Raw genomic sequence first — 17403 nt, 5'->3', positions numbered from 1 at the left:
CTGAGTGAGAAAGAGAAGAATTTGCCTATGGATCAGGCAAGTAAGAGTGTACACAACTACAAGTGTAAATAATTGCTTTTATTAAAGAATTGGAGGCCGCAAAGCCCTGCTGGTCTACTGGTATTCCCCCAGTGGAAGCCCTAAACAAGCATCCTGCATTTAGACTGGCTACCTACCTACCTATCTTTGCACTTGTATGCCGCCAGTTATCCAACTGGGGATCTCTGTCTTCAGTCCTTGCAACAAATTTATTAATACTTCTTTCTTCCTTCTTCCACTTTCAGTGTAATGGGAAGATGATACAGGAAGGGGGAAAAAGTGGTTGGTTTTTGAACAAGCTAGTGGCTTCCCCCTTTCTTCCAAACTCCCTGAACTTTATTTTAAGAGATGAACTTAAAGCCAGGAGCTGATTCAATTAAAAAACAATCTGTGCAGTGCCTGATATATATTAGCACATAAATAATAGATCAATAATGTGAGTACATTTCAACTGGGGTTGACAATGTTAATGTGGGATCATTGGGCCTCATCAATAGTACTGGAGTCATACAGAGAGCAACAGTGTTGGAAGGCAGAACCATGTAACAGGTAGCACACAAATAAACACCTGCTTGTGTAAGAAGTGATTTTCTACATCTCATAATATTTTTCAACTGGCCACGTTTAGTTGTTACCCCATTTTGGTGAGGTTGGGACACTCCTGCTCTAAATTGTACCTGCATTAAGCTGTTTCTCCTTTCTGCATGGAGCATTCCCCAATTTGGCCCTCCCCAGTTGTTTGGGGTTTCAACTCCCATCAACATCAGTCAGCATGGCCAAAGTTCACACATGCTACAGGAATACCTTTTAATTTGGTTAAAACACTCAAGCACTGACGCCTGCACACACATGTAGAGACATGCTGGTGGTTACAGTCAAAAACAGCTGGAAGGTACTAAGTTGGGAAAGGTTGGTGTACACTGTGTATCCCTACATTTGCAATGCCATCCCTTGCTACATCTTGGTCCTCCACGGTGGAATGTTTCTCTGAATTCTGACATCTATAAGTGTTCCTTTAAACCCACACAGTTGACTTCCAACCCATCCAAGATGGTGACTTTTCAACCTGAACATGGGTATATTTCAGGGTTCCAGGTTCCAGAGTCCATCTTGAATATTTAGGTCTGCATGCTTAAGGATCAAAGCAAAATTACTGTATAAATATATGTAGTAGCCATGTTTTCCTTCTTACTCCGTAGTATGTCCAGAGTTGCCATTCTGGATTGGGTTCCTTGAACAAAGGGAAGAAGCCTCTGTGAGCCCCTCTGCTTACTTTGGAATAAAAAATAATTAAAAAGATCTTCTTGGAAGACAAATAGGTCTGCTTTGGCTCTAAGAAATCAGCTCAATATGTTTATTCTTACATGGAGGCCTTGTTAAAAGTCAATACATGTAAGCCCAAAGAAAGAAGAAAAATGCTATATGTTAATTCCATACTGCTTGCCATTTCTGGGTTTCTCCAAAATCCTGGTAAAGTATAAGATGCAAATATAAAATGATAAAATATTTAAAACTGGAGGCAATCGTGGTGGTCACAAATGATTCTTACTTTCTCAGGGGAAAGGTAGACCTACGCCCTGAATTCTTCCAGTAGGTTACCATAATGAAGCAAAGGGGCCAAGACCTGTGTAACTTGAACATTGGTGACAACTCGGAAGGTAATCAAAGCAGGAAGACTGGAGAAAAGGAGGCCCAGGATAACAATAACAAACACAAAAAGGGATCATACAGATCTTTTTGCTCATTCACTCTTGGGAGTGTATGTGGGTCTCAGTGTTTCTCCCTCACTCTTCTATTACTGGACAGGCCTGGTGATATTCTCAGGACTGCTGACACACCTTGGTTAATTCACACGCATGTTGCTTCTTAAGGCTCTCAGGTCTTGAAGTTTTCCACCCCTGTTCTGTACATTGCAGCTTTGCAATACTTCCAGATATGAAGTATCCATAATTATATTCCTTTCTGATGTTATTGGCACCTGTTTTCCGATAGCAATCATTCTGCTTTCTGAACTCACAAGAACTCTGCTGTCTACTACACATATGCATAATTCAGACTCAGATAAATGAATGGCACTCTAGTATCTTCGCTCAGGGTCACAAGAAATCAAGTACAGTTTGGTCATTTTTCTGAGCAGTGGATGTGTTTCAGAGTCACTGACAGGCTGCTGGAAAAAAAAAAAAACAGTAATTTTGAACCTTGACAACAGAAGGGGAAATGGAAACATACTTCATGCATTGCTCTTACACATTGTTTTAGGGTCCATTCCTTCCCTGGACACAGTAAATTATGACACAAAAATCTTTGAACAGGGGAATTCACATATACTTCAACACAGGCTTAAGGCAGCTCAACAGAACTGCTAATTACACAGTTACAGCAATAGTACACAACCAAAAATAAGCCAGTTGAGTGCACTTCACTCTGCCCTAGATGGTGGCCAGAGATTCCAGGGCACAGCTTAAGTCTTATTTGTGTAAACCCCTCTGATGTATGAGTGCGTTAGCGAAACATAATTGGAATTGCCACAAACTGGAGTGGCAAACTCAGTCCACTGAGGACTACCCTGAGGTTTGTGTCACGCATTGGCTACAGTGCACTGTTTGCTTTATGTAGCTATGGTTGCATCATCAAGCAAGGTGCTGGGTCATTTGCTTTGGCTTATATGGGGGCCACCTTGGCACTGCAGGAGTGGACTTGTTCTGAGCTGAGCCCGCATCGCTTTGGCTCTTAAGGTTCTTGCCTCCAGCCTTCTGTTGCTATTAGAAGCTTCCACTTTTGCAGCTTGTTCCTCTGGTAGCACGTGCAGGCACAGTACAAAGAAATACCCGGGGAGTATGTGCATATAAGCAATTCCTCTGTTGTTTCTCCTCTCAGCCTTCTCTTGCGTACCCGCCGCTTCAGGCTGCCTGCCTCCCACCCCCTTTTGATTCTTCAAAGAGCTGCTTGTACATTTAAACAATTTTCCAGGCAATTGCAATCTTGGCCTAGAAAAAAACAAACACTCGGATCATTTTTAAAATGCTGCACAACTACCCTGGGAACGAAAGCTTCATGTTGTTGCAAGCACCCAAGCAGTAGACGGTACAGGTTGCTTCTGTTGCTACAGCCTGGCAAAACCAGATACATGTGGCAAGAAACAGAGTGTGTGTTTCCAGAATGCAAGATGCCTGGAGGGATGCCTTTAGGCATGCAAACGTTCTTCCCCAGTTGCCTAACTCCAACACGGGTATGAAAAGTAGCAAATTTTATTCCCTAAATGGATACTGTCACGAGTAAATGGCTATTCATGTTCTCATGACTGCAAAGGTAGAGAGGACTCCCACTCAGGTTGGTGCCTTTCGTAGCAATGCGCTTTTCTGGTAGACGTCTAGCATTCAAAATGCCATGGTAACTGAGCAACCTGGAGAGCATCATGTATCCAAGAGAAACTGGGCTACCACTGCCAAGTAGTCACACTTTGTGTTAGCTCTGGATTGCTTGTTCATTCATTTTATATTTTTGTACAATGCAATAGGTGGCAGTTCACAAAGCAAAACTTAAAAGCATGCAATACGACAATGTATTGAAACCTCATAGGAAAAGGCTTACATTTAAGCAGAATGCATTCAAAGTAAAAGCCAGGGTAAACCAGGCCTTGCCCCAAATATGTGCTGAGAAAAAATGAACTATACCCCCTTGGCTGTGGGAGAGTTCGGATTCCCAGCTGTGAGGTTGCAGACATTGCTCTGACCTCAGAGCTGGGATTCAGAGCACTGCCTGCCTCCCCCAAAGCTGGCATGGATACCCCCCTGGGTGTCCATCTCTATTCATGCCTTGCAAAACGGTAGCAGCAGCTCTTTTGGGGGACAGGGAGGTGAGAATACTGGAGCCGCCAGGAAATGAGCTGTGTTGATGCCTCTCTTCCCTCCCCTCTGAGGTGATCCACTATGGTGGGCACACAATCCCACCTGGAGCTTATTCTGCACCTGGGGTGAATTAGCTGACAGGCCCTCTTTTTTTGGAGCCACCCATCCCGCTTCGTTTAGCATGCGCACCCAGAGAGGGGCCTCTGAAGATGAACTGAAGGGTCAGGACGGGTTTAAATAGAAGGAAACAACCATCTTTCAGGTAATGTGGCCTCAAGCCGTTTGGGCCTTTAAAAATAAGAGTGGCACTTTGAATTGTTCCAAGAAATGGACTGGCAGTCAGTGCATATCACACAGCGCTGAAGGAATGCAGCCATGTCAGCCGTGAACCCCTTGAAGAATGCAGCTCCCCTATTTTGGGCCAGCTGATGTTTCTGGACCATTTCCAAAGGGAGACCCGCATATAAAGCACTGCAGTCCAAATGTGAGGTTTGCAGAGACACCGAGTAAGTGGCTGCTGGGCCTTTTTTTGGCTACAGCATGGGATAAAAAATACTTCACATAAACAAATGTTATCCAAGATCATGAAGCTTAGAGGTACCATTACAACATTATAGGCGTTCCATTAGAAATACAACCACTTGCCCTGCAATCTCATGCATTTTTAAATATAAAATGACCTACAACTTCCTGGCTGGTCAAGAACACTGGGCACTGTAAGGGCTTTGTTTCAGCATCAATATGCATCAGCTTGAAGTATGAGGAAGATCTCAAATATGCTCTGCTCCTCTCATGGGCTTTTTCCTGTTTCCAAGTCCAACAACGAATTCTGCTACTTTCTAAAGAGCCTACAGTATAATCTTCCCTCCTCAAAAGCCCTAAATTTTACCCAGAAGTGAATTCAGAGTTGTGTTAAAATATGCAACATAAAAGAGAAACATTCGATAGATACACTGCCCTCTTTCAGTTCTCTACTGGCCTTCAATTTTTCAAGCATAATGATCATATACTATGTATATGTCCATAAGCCCCCTTTATAATGACCCTTTTCCTTTCCCCCCTGGGAGCGAGGATCTAGAGGAAGTAGAAAGTCACCAAGAACCACTGTTTCTAAGTGTATCTGATTATAGGTACATATTACAGCTCAGTTCCTTCCATTTGGAGTCTCCTGCTGCGCTTGAGCCATCTGCCCATCATGTGTTTGGTGGCTTTGCCAAAGCAAATAAAGATAGTGTCAAGTCAACATTACTTTACAATCTGATTGTCAGTAACTGTAATTTTAAACACATGGGGTGTTTCTATTTTCAAAGCAGGAGTAGAATACCAGAACAAAATGATTAGGAAACTCATACATTTCTCTTGTAGCAAAGTAAACCTCAAATACTTCCTTGTCTCTAAATGGTTTCATATCTAACTGTTCCCATCACTAAGAAGCCAAAACACTATCGGATTTCTAGAGAATAATGCATTCCAGAGAAGGAGGACATGAATATCACTATAGACATGCTGTGGCTGTAACCCGTTGCATCTCTGCTTGGAGATGTCTGTTGTAGTGAAACTGTGTGGAGTTTGATTTTAAAAAAAATGTTAAGCATCCTGAAGGAAAGCAAGAGGATTATTAATGTTTAAAAATGTTGCCCAAGAGTCTGTTCTAAGTGCTGTTTCTATTATTACTGTGCAGATGGATGGGATAATTTAAAAGACGTCTTTTCATGATGTAGATAAATTGTAATTAACCATTACAATCTGACAAGCATAATTGAAAAATGTGGGAAGAAAATGGGTGTTTCTCCCCCTACCACATGACAGTTTTGTGCAATTCTCTCCAAGGCCAGACAAGATCGCCTTCATTTAGGGCTTCCTCATCTGGGCTCCCTTCACCATGTTTTTCCCCACTTCCCCCATTTCCCCACTTCCACCTCAGCTGCTTCCAACCATGCAAGCACAGGAGCAGGCCTCTATCGCCATGCCAGTGGCAGAGGCCCCTCCCACACACACGTCTTAGCTGCCTCTCCCCTTGCCTCCTTTTCCATCATATTTGGGTGGCTTTCCATCTTGTGCCATAGCAGTTGAGCCACAGGTAAAGGGCTGCTTAATTTCCTCTTTCCCATCAGTCTTTGTCAACGATAGTAAAGGCTTTGCCCAAATTTCTCAGCTTCTCATTCATTGGTGCATCGCAGAATTTGGTTTGTGTGTGTGTGTGTGTGTGTGTGTGTGTGTGTGTGTGTGTGTGAGAGAGAGAGAGAGAGAGAGAGAGAGAGAGAGAGAGAGAGAGAGAGGCACATATCTTTTGCGAGGCTGCTGGAAGTTCTTCGTCGTGGACTCTGTGCATCACACATATGGGTTGTGTGAATGCACAGATGGCCACTCAAAGAACATCCATTACAGGTAAGCAACCTGCTTTTCCACTTCGGTTTTATCTGTTTAAAAACTTTTAAAGGTTTTCTATTATATTCTACCATGTTGTGTTTTTTGTGAACCATTCAGAGAGCTTTGGCTATTGGTTTGTGTAGAAAAGTAATACATAAAGAAAAATAAAACAAATGTTTGCTATTTGGAGCAGAGTGGCTTATCTTACTTAGACATCTTAGCAAGTGTAATTACCTTGCTGTTTCAGCCATTGCTCACATGACACCTATTAAAAACTAGTTGCCAACTAGGGAGAATGTATCAAACTACAGCAACTGTCAGAAAGAGATCCAGGAGTCTCTTTTTAACGAATGAACTGGTGTGGTGATTTATGGAAAACTGGAGTCTTTGGTTATCTCCCACATCTTAAGGTATTCTGTCCCAAATTAATGCTAACAGACCCAGCCACTTCCCCCATTTTAGATAAGGGGGAAAAGAGACACACGGACTTACATCCTTGGATGATTAGGGAGGGACATTTCATTGGGCTAATATCAATGCTGGGCTTTGTGGAGGGTGTGGAAGAGCTGCATTTCTCACATTTTGCCATTTGGGAACCAACCCCAATTCGGATGAAAAGCAGCTTTCAGTCAGTCCCTGGACGTGCCCTGTGATATATATAAGCAGGCAGGGCCGGTCACACCTTGCTCACTTTGTGTGTTCGAGGCACTTTGGCCCAAGTGTCTCAGGCAAGTCTGGGAAACTCAGGGAGATCCAGGTGTTATTTCTACTCTCTGAACTCTGCCCCTATGGGCTATGCGCCACAGCTGAAATATTGTTCTTCTTAATGGTGTCCACAGAACTACCTGTGAGCCAAAAGGGTCCAATTAGCTGGTTTTACAAGCAAATTCAATCCTTTTGGTGCTCTGAGCTGCTCAGATGCCATCTATAAAGAACAATCCTGGATTCAGCAGGGTAGGATGCGGCCTACATGTTGCCCATTGGGGAAGGAAAAGAACTCAATGGCTGAACACATACTTTGCACACAAAAGGCCCAGTTACACGATGATGGGAAACGTCTTTCTGTCTGAGACAGAAAAAATGGTGCCAGGGGAGGCAATACCTGACTAGATGGGCAGATAGTTTCACCTGGTGTAAGGCAATTTCCTAGGTTCTTAATGGGCTTTCGAGACTTTGGCACATGGAGTCTCAGTGAATTTTGAGCCATTTTCGGTGGGAACTCTGTCGCTGGACAACAACTGAACCAGTCCTGAAATGTCAGATAAGAATTGTTTGGCATACAGTCTTGTTGGCAGTGAAAGCTGCCACATGCAATATAAAACTCTGGTGTCAAATGATTAATAAGTGAGTTACACATGGTGCCCCCACCCCCACAATGCACACACCAAAGAGTAATGCTAAATGGCCCAAATATTGTTGCATGCTGCCATCTAGTGATTAAAATACCTTTTAAAAAACCAGAATTCCTTCTCAGTTGCTTTAGTTTTTTCAGTTAGAGAATCCACATGCATTTTACAAACGTTTCATGTGCTGAACTTGGACTGTCCCCAGTTCATCCAAAAAGCTGGCTAGAATGCACCTTGGGTCAGCTGCTCCTTCAGAATCAGATTCTGTGTAGCCAAGGTCTCACCATCAACTGACCTGACATTCAGCAGACGCTGGTCAAGAACGAAGTCCGCTGGATGCTTTCGGATGGAAGGGAGCTAAAAAGGAGAACAGGTATTAAATATCTCACCTCCCTACCTGCTCACCGCCCTCTATCACACCTCTTCCTGCCCAACCCACAATGAAGAACAGCACCCACAGCACCCTTCACGGAAACACTGCACCCACACGGCGCAGTCCAACAGGCCCCCTCTGGCCTCACTCATGCCCTTGCGCCAGCAGTGGATGCTGCCAGTTCCACTGCACAGCAGTGCCTGCCACTCACATGGGGAGATGTAGTGCTTACTAGCGGAAGCACTGATGAGCTGAAATGCTCATTTCTGGAAGGAGGTGGGTTGGTGGAGCTCCTGTATGTGCGCCCTGCCAAGCTGCTTGCTTCCGGAAATGAGTCCTCCTGCTCCTTTCCAGTTGTCCTGGAGGTACTAAAGGCGCACAAATGGTGGGAGTCGATTGGAGGGTGGAATTTGTGGGGAGTAAGGGAACCAGCAGGAGCATGAACACCACAGTGGATACTGCGCATACCTTGCACACTCTACGCAACAACTGCAGCCTAAGGAAATTAAACCACAGGGTTCAAAACCTCATCCATGAGCTCCACAATGAATGTTTGTGTAGGTCGACTCCTGTTGGTCACACAACATCACACCCCTGAGCAGCATAAAACAAGGGAGAGAGACAAGAAAAGGCGACCCAGAAGGGGCAGCACGCCGAAGCCACCCAAGTAAGAGCCCAGCAGACTGTGTAATGGGCTCCAGAAGAATAGAAGGTCGCTCATTTTGAGCCCGCTCAGGCCACTGTGTGGCTAGCGGACTGTGTTTGTCTTGCTGGTTTATAGTTTCTGTCAGTCAGGTGCTCTCCATGAAAGTCCATGCCAACATAGATATGTCTTTAGGATGAAAGAATATGCCTTTTTGTCATCTAAACGTCCTAAATGATTGATTGATTGATTTCAGTGGGGATTGGACATGAGTACCTCTCTTCATTGCACCCATCACAGTCAATGTGAGCTCTTTCTTTGGCAGCACAGATGGAATGATCCAAACTGCCGCCCGTCTCATCTCCGTTCCCTTCTCCTGCAGGACTGCAATTCTTTCTAAACAATGGAAAAAGGAATGGGAGAAGTTGGAGGGGCTGGGCTGCCATTGCCCAGCCTCAGATTCCTAGAAATGACGAAGGAGCAGGCAGAGGTGCCATCTACCCTGGTATGCTCCCTGATGCACCTCTGTCCCACAGCCTAAAGCAGCAGTGCTTCACTGAAAGAAGAACAGCTGCTTTAGAAAGAAAGGCAGAGCTGCTGAGAAGGTGTGGTAGTTCTGAGTATTTAAAAAAAAAAATATTTGGCTCACCTCTGATAGTTGGTGTCAAATCATTGTAAGTCAACATGCTGTCCTTCCATGAAGCATTTTGGACATAGGGTGCCCATGCGTCCTCTTTTACACAGGGAAAGTCACTTATTCAAATTGATAATAGTCACCTATTTTGAAAGCATCCTCTACTTGAAGGGCTGTTTAGTCTAGTCCAGTGTAAATAACCATCAGAAAGGAGTGAGGCTAAATTATGCAAATTAATCCCCTCTTTTGGAGACGACTATCCTCTTTGGAGGTAATTCACAAATGGTCACTGTTTGGTTGCTAATGTATTTGGAAGATTTTTTTTTCTTTATTGGAAAAGGGATTGTTAAGGAAAAGAACCAGAGAGAGGGAGGGAGGGAGGGAGGGAGGGAGGGAGAGAGAGAGAGAGAGAGAGCGAGAGAGAGAGCGAGAGAGAGAGCCAGTATTGCAACACATGCATCTAAATCCATGGTTCAGCCATCTTTGGCCTGCTGTGCTGGTTGCCCCATCTCAGAGGGACAGATAAAAAAAGTTCTCCACACAGCATATAGTTAAACTATGCAATTTGCTGCCATGGGGAGGGGTGATGGCTACCAATCTGGATGCCTTTAAAAAGGGACTGGACAGATTCATGAGGGAGGAGGCTATCAGTAGCCACTGGTCTTGCTGACCATGCCCTTTATGAATGGTGACATGGCTGCATAACACCAGTTGCTGAGGAGCTTGTGCGGGAGAAGCCTTGCACCCATCCTACTTGAGGGATCCAGCGGGTGGCTGGTTTGCCACCATGCGTATGGCGTTTTGACTGGCTGGATGTTTGGTCTGAGCCAGCATAACTTTTCTTAGGTTCTTACATTCTTAAAAAAAGAGATTGTAGAGCTGGAAGAGGTACAGAAAAAGGTGGCCAAAATCACCAGGAGTAGAATGGAGAACCTCCCCAACAAAGAAAGGCTACATTGTATTGGATTTAGAAAACAGCAGCTAAGGAGCGGCACATTAATTTCCCAGGAAGAAGTTAATAAGTTATGCATGGAGCAGCTGGATAAAACTTCCCTTTCACACCACCACTCCAACAGTAGAACTCGGTGTCATCCACTGAAATTGATCAGCTGGAGTTCAAGCACTTCCTCACATAACACATAATGAATGCATAGACTGGATCATGTCTACCAGCTCAGGTGACTTTAAAAGGTGATCAGACCAGGGATGGGCCAATAAATTGGCAGAGAGATGCCGCTGGCTTCAGTGGAGGAGAGGCGTAGTTAGAGCTGTAGCTTGCCCTGCATCCCCTGGGCTAGTCAGCTGCCCTCAGGTGCAGCTACAGCTGCCAGTCCAGTTGTCATGTGCGCAGGAGTGGGGAAAGCACCTCCTTGTCCTTTTGCTCAGGCAGTAAAACACCTGTAGTCCTTTTGCTCAGGCAGTAAAACACCTTGGACCAACGGTGGCTGAGACAAAGTCTTGGGAATAAGGCTCTCCATGGCTACCAGTGAAGCCCATGTTCAAAGACTAGATGCCTGCTCGTTCCATTTGTTGCAGGTGACAGCAGGAGGGGGCAATGCCTGCAGGTCATGCCCGTGGGTTTCCCAGGGCACCTGGGTGCTCATGGTGGGAAGCAGGATGCTGGACCAGATGAACTTTTTGGTCTGATCCAACAGGACTTTTTAATATGCCTTTCTTCAGAATACCCCACAGTTGGAGGACTGCATTCCACATCTTCCATGTAGATGACCCACCTGTGGTTGCCAGTTCAACCGTGCACGTGCTTTTGTCCTGTGCTTTCTCTACACCCCATAGCTGCCTGCTTGATAACTGGAGCTTTGCGACTCTGTCAGTTGCAAAGCTCAGCTTCTGATGTGGTTTGAGTAAGGCATGCAAGTTCTGATTGTGCTGTTATGTCTGCGTGGACCATGCACACATGCAAGCTGACATGGCAGTCATCGGGGGATGGAGAAAGGCCATAGCTCAGTGGCAGGGCATATGATGTGCCTGAAGGAGGCCCCGGGCTCAAGCCATGGCACCACCAGGTAGGGCTGAGAAAGATCCCTGTCTGAAACCTGGAGAGGCCTAGCCACCTGGCTTGGCATGAGGTAGCTTCCCATGTTTCAAACCCATATTTGTAAACTAGCTAACAAAACTCCCCCATCAGCTCAAACTCAATGCTCTTTATATATTCAGAGACTGGCCATCGAATGTTGCTTTCCACAACGGGTGCCTTCCAGATGTTTTGGACTACAGTTCCCATCATCCCTGACCACTGCAGTCCAATACATCTGGAAGGTTCCAAATTGGAGAAGACCGGTCCTTTGCAAGTACACGTCTCTGAAGCATTCAGTGCAGCAGAAGTACCTTGTGCTTTGAAACATACAACATTAAGTTGAATAGGATATTAATGTCATGAGTGCCTGCTTGGAGAACTTGAAAAATTACAAGCTTGAAATTTAAGACTGGTTTGTATTTGAAATGTATAGTATTAGGCAAAGGTACAAAATGCTAATTGAAGAATAACTTGTAAATTTCCATTTCGGCAGTGTAGGAGAAAAAAAAGTATAGTCATTAAAATAATACATAATGAGTCCATTAGAACAATGTGAGATCAGACATAAATAGCTCTCATGATGCAGCTGAATGTTTCTTTAGAGTGAGTCCTGTCGGTACATCTTGCGTCTTTTCATCTTTCAGTGCCTTCAGAAACTTATCTAGGAAGGAACACAACCTGGCGTTAGGTGGCCATCAGTTAAAAAGGAAAATGTACAAGGAATTAAGACAAGCCTGTGTATTTCCAATGCCCAATATACCAATAATATTGACCCTGGATGGAAAAAATTACAGTATTCTTTGGGAGAATCAAATAGCAAGATGAGGGGGAAAAACCCAAAGCAAGAATCCACATTCCAGGAAAAAGCGACTAAGCAAAAGGTCTTGTTAGGCAAAGTAGCTGTACCAATAGCCCAGTCCTCTGTTTTGGGACACAAGGTATGTAGCATCCACGATCTCACACAGGGCCTCTGGCACCAAATGCATCCAAATGCCTCGTCTTTTTGTTTCAGGGTTGGGAACTTACATTTGCCTGTGCTTAAGAAGCAGCAGCTCATAGTCCTCCCCTTTAGCGAAGGAGTGGTGCTCCTGCAGGGAACTTGGCAGTCACCCAATGGGTTCATGTCTTTTCTTTTTTAGTCTAGGGCTCCCAGGGACCCCTTGAACCTCCTGTTAAGAGGTACAGGAACTCCTCGTATTGTCCCATAAGCTTTCAACACTGGAGCAGCTCCAAACCCTCTGGAACCTGTGGAAGCGCAGTTCCGTTCATGGCAGAGGTGGGCAGGAGGTTGATGGGGGTCTCCTAGCAGTCCCCTGGATGATCTGCTGTTGATGGGTGGGGTTTCAGACTCCCCCTCATCCCTGAAAGAGGCTGATGAAAAAGAAAGCTTGAGGGGAAACCCAGGCAGGTGTTTTTGGGCAAAGGAACTTGGGAGCAATAACACATGTCTGGGCTGAGAATGTTCTCAGAGACTCCCTAATATTTTGTATATGTGTGGCTATCAGTCTCTGCTTTGCACTCATGTCTTCTTGGTGGCTCCCTTTATAGTAACACAATGATGTCTAACTTTTCTCTATACTTCGCACAGAAGCCTAACCTTCAGAGAGCTAAGGCCTATATATGTGTGTGCGTGTGCATGCGTGTGTGCATTTAATTTAGTCAGACATCTCCATTCAGCTTTCCAATCACCAGCCTTCACCACTGTGAGCAGATGCTGAACTATCAATGGTGACCTCTCTTTTTAAGGTGCTTTAGACTGCAACTTTTGGGTTCTAAAGTTGCAAAAAGTTGCAACTTTAGACTGCAACTTTTTAAGGTGCTTTAGACTGCAACTCCTATCAGGTCCACAGAAAGCCAATAGTTAAGGCTGATGGGAGTAGCTCCCCAACTGCACCTAGAGGTTCTGAATCCTGGTTTTGAACATCTGTTAGGCAAGACTTGGAGGTCCATGGGCATCTCTACATGAGGCTTTTAATACAGTGCTTTACCAAGACTGCTTCTTCTGTTTTCTTTGTGGAAGGAAGGTTTTCTTCTCCGGAGTTTTTCTCCTTGCCTTTCTAGATGTTCCTAGATGTTCCATGACACAACACAAGGTGGTACTCTGGTAAAGAATGGAATTTAGACAAGGCCTCTGAATGTTGGATGGCACTGTCATTCAGCATTATCCTTCCTCTAAAAAAAACTGTGGAAATGGCCAGAAAACATGGACGAGGCCCTGGAGGATCTACCAACTTCCTTGCTTGAGGGATCATGACCATGCAATAGATGCCTTCAGTAGGAAAGCCCCAGGTTGGTATTCTGTCTGAACTTATTATTATTAGAATTGCTCCTTTAGGTTTCTGCACTGAGCCTGGTATCTCTTTGCAGTAATAATGCTTAAAAGTCCAGAGAGATGAGCAGTTCTAAAATATTTTCTCAGATCAGTGGCCTGACTTTTAAAAAAAGCTGTTTGGAAGCTGTTTCCCTCCCTTTCCCCATCTCAGGCCATCTAGCTGGGATCCTAAGGAGACATCTGTGAATGGAAGGGGTCTTGTCTATTCCTGGATGGGACCATGATCCAGCAAAGGAAGCTGCCGATAGAAGGTGGGGGGAGGGGGCTGGTTCTCCATTTCCCCTTGCAGTCAATCCCTTAGTTAGAGATCCCTCAGCCCAGCATACTTTTGCAAGCAAAGATGCTGCAGGTTGGGGGAGAAACCCATGGAAGCGGTCATGGGAGTGTCCAGAAGCAAGTGTCTGCTAGAGCAGTGAGCCTAACTACAATAGCCCTGTCCAAAATGTAAAAAAAGGATGCTGTATTAAAAAGTTTTTCAGTTCATTCAATGATCCCCTTGGAATATGTCAGGGTAGAGATGGGCCTTGTGTTGATGGCATTTATATTTAGCAAAGGAGCCTTCAAGTCTCATCCATTTGTTGAAGCAACCTCAAGCTTCTTGATACTGATTTATCACAGAATAGCAGGCAGAACAACATGGAAACACCCTGTTTGCAGCTCAACAAAGTAAAAAGCTTAAGCATTTATAGGAAAAGACACCCCCCCGCCGCCCGCAAAAACATGGTCATCCAAGCAGGAAATGTTCGTGCTTCAGAAAGGAGAGAGATGGTGCTTTGAGAGTCCAGGCTGGATTGGGGGATGGGATTCCGTTCAACTGTGCACAGATGTAAAGTCTGGACTGCCTCTGGACATTCAGACTTCATTTGCAAGGGTGGCCAGAATACAAGTCAGAGCAATGCACCCTCCCTTAAGGGTGGTGGTGGGGGACTTCGGCCTGATAGGCGCAATTCCCATCCAACTTGAGGTCCCTCCCTGATCTTTGCCCCCCCCCCCCATCCCCGAGTTTCAAATCCTTCTTCTCTGCTGCAACATCAGCAGCACTAGCTTCTGGCTGGGTACCATTCTTGGGGGTGGGAAAGCTCTGAAGGGTGAAGGGCTATCACCCTTCTCTGAGCACTGTGCGCTGCCTCTACAAATCTCTCCATGCTTCCAGTGGAAGCTGGTGCTGCAAGGTCAACAGAACTGTCTATCAGCTCCAGATTTTTCGTTTCTGCAGTTACAGGCCTTTTCCAAATGAAATCTAACAACATTATGGAAGGTATTATCTGGAGATTGTACAACTTTCAGACATCGAGGTTAGAGTATTTATGATCAGGATAGAGAAGTGTGCAGGAGTGCAGACATGTGGATAGTGATACATTCCGGTATTCCTGACTGGGTCCTGTACTTTCAGAACAGTAACAGAGACGCTGCTGTGGATCCTCAGGGTTGATCACCAAGAGACTTCTTGGCAGCAACAACATGGAAAATTTTGAAGTGCAGGCACTCCTCTTGACAGTCCCTATAGCCTCATTCCCAGTAAGATTCCAGAATTGCAGGCAGTGGGTTGATCCATCGTAAACCAGTTCTAGCAGTTTTCATCTGCCAGGAGCTGGTCTTTTACAAAGCTTATGGGTCTTTATTGCCTATCCAAGACCAAGCTATCCCAAAATGCTTGGCATTACAATTGGGAATAAAGCAATTTTGCTGGGAAAAATAATATTCTCCATGCCACATCCTGTGAGGTCGATAGGTGAGCATGGAGGGTACAGGAAATTCTGAGGCAAAGGATGCCAGCATTTCTGCCAAGCATAGAAACAGAGTGAGTCAGAAGGGGGCTCCTGGGCCATCTAGTCTGACCGCCCCCCCCCGGCTCCAGCTGGCTCTGCTCATGACATGCCTACCATGTGCATGTCCAGCCTATCCTGGAACACCCTCCTGGAACTGATGGGGCTTCAGCCACCTCCCATGGAAGCCCCTTCCACACCCAGGCTGCAACCCTTGAGACTTGCTCCGCCTCCCCACCGCTGCGAGAGATGCTTGTGGTTTTGAGCCGAGCGGCTTTGGGGAGCTGCCCTTGGGCCACTTACACTGCTGAGGGTCAGAGCCATCTCCAGTGAGCGCAAGCAGTTCCAGCTCCTTCAGGCGGATGCCAAGCTCACAGATCTCCCCGTCTGGCTGCTGCTGCTGCAGTGCTCCCGTTCCGTGCTGAGCAGTGCCCTCAGAGGCAGGGCAGAAGAAGCGCAGCGGCTCATAGGGGATCGGGGCCAGGCCAGCTGGCCAGGGAGGTGGGCAGCAGCGCTCGCTGGCGGGTGGGAGCAGCCCGAGCCCCGGTGGGGGTCTCTGAGGCCCGGCTGGTCCGGCTTCGCCCCCACGCAAGGGCACAAAAAGCTTCCGCCAGAGGCTGCAGTCTGCTAGGGTGGTGCTTTGTGTTGTCCGGTCATAGAGGGAGGGGAAGTAGAGAGGGGGTGGCGGCCGAGGGGATGGAGGAGGCTGTTGCTGGTGGCTCATGGGGTCCTTCTGAGGCTCAGCAACCAGTGTTGCTGCCGTGGAAACAGTGGAACCCGAAAGAATCCCTGGGCTGCCAGTGTTCTGTGGAGCATAATCCTCTAAAAGGCATATTTTAACAGCTTGAAAGCAGACTGTCTGGGAAGTGACAAGGCCCGAGCCTGGCTCTGAGGAACCCAAAGGTGTTGGAGTGAATGTGTGGGTTAACATCTAGGGCAGCTGAGGGCTAGCTGAATGCGTGTCCCCTCAGAGGCAAATGCCTGGAATCAGGAGCGGGGAGACATACAGAAGAGTCATTTCTCTGCTGACCATGCTGCCTAGCCATCAAGGAGAAGGGTAGGCCTCATGTGGACCTCCAGTGACAGAAATATTCTCTAGGAGCAGATGCTGAAGGCGACTGAGCTCCACATCGTTGATGTGGGGTACTTCCAGACAGATGACTCCTACCAGAAAGGCACTGCACACCAACTGTGGCTTCTTGGATTTTCTGCAGTAGCCAGGAAGATGGAAGACGTGGTGAGAACACTGGGAGGGTTGTGAGGGGGAGACCTTGGCACCTGGACTACCCCTGCCTCCTCTCTTAAATGTCATGAATGAGGCAGGTGGAGGTCAATACCAAAGCCTAATCTGGAAGCACCTCTCTTGGCCAAACTCTGGAGGCTTTTTGATCACAGCCACACTATTTTTACGCACTTCCTTTTGTTACACCTTCTTCGTCACACAGTCATTGTGAGTGGAGCTGCTGTTGGGCCAGTGTGTCCACTCCATTTTATAATGGGTGACATCCCAAGCAGACTTCTGCTTGTGCCACAGAACTCCCTACCCTTTTCCTGCTTCCTGCATTCCCTGCAGCCCAGCAGTCTTGTGTGCTCCCCTGGAGATAATTTGGGAGGAACACCAGGAGCTGCAGTGGGGAACTAGCTTTGTTTAGGGGTGCTGTTTTTGTTAGTGGAGAGACACAACTGGATTTCACCCCGAATGTTAAATTGCTTTGCCTCATTCCCAGAACGTTACCTGATACCCACATGCTAGTTGCAACTCTTCTGTTTTTTCTATGACTTCTTCCATCTTGCTTTCTTACTACAGAAGACCCGCTCAGAAGGAAAGATGGAGCAGCAGCAACTGTGTGCATGTTTAGAGGCATGCTGGGAATGGTAGGCCTGTTTCTGTCAAACAGGCATAGGCTTGCCCCCACAGGGTCTTTTGATGGGCCGCAGCAGCTGGAAGCACTCTTGACCACATGCCACACTCCTGTTCCATGCTCAATGCTGCTGTTGTATCTGGGATCTAAAAGTC

General features: G+C 46.2%; 1 protein-coding gene across 1 annotated transcript; it reads right to left on the bottom strand.

Annotated features, from left to right (window-relative positions):
• Positions 1 to 11863: 11863 nt before the first annotated feature.
• CUNH11orf91 (chromosome unknown C11orf91 homolog) lies at positions 11864 to 16110 on the bottom strand. The gene is made up of 2 exons (XM_044425607.1): positions 15690 to 16110; positions 11864 to 11949 (listed from the first exon to the last, which is right to left on the bottom strand). Exons 1-2 carry the CDS (start codon positions 16108 to 16110, stop codon positions 11864 to 11866), a joined length of 507 nt encoding a protein of 168 aa, XP_044281542.1.
• Between the last annotated feature and the right edge of the window lie 1293 nt (positions 16111 to 17403).

This window comes from Varanus komodoensis, unplaced genomic scaffold (genome assembly GCF_004798865.1).
Source record: "Varanus komodoensis strain SLA01 unplaced genomic scaffold, ASM479886v1 scaffold16, whole genome shotgun sequence".
Classification (NCBI taxonomy): domain Eukaryota; kingdom Metazoa; phylum Chordata; class Lepidosauria; order Squamata; family Varanidae; genus Varanus; species Varanus komodoensis.
This window is presented reverse-complemented; position numbering and strand designations above follow the sequence as displayed.

What these genes read in the sequence shown, in the direction of transcription:
- CUNH11orf91 (XM_044425607.1), bottom strand. Translation starts at nt 16,110, where the DNA reads ATGAGCCACCAGCAACAGCCTCCTCCATCCCCTCGGCCGCCACCCCCT. An exon ending in TGGCTCTGACCCTCAGCAGT is followed by an intron (nt 11,950 to 15,689) that starts GTAAGTGGCCCA and finishes GTTCCTTCCTAG; the next exon opens with ATAAGTTTCTGAAGGCACTG.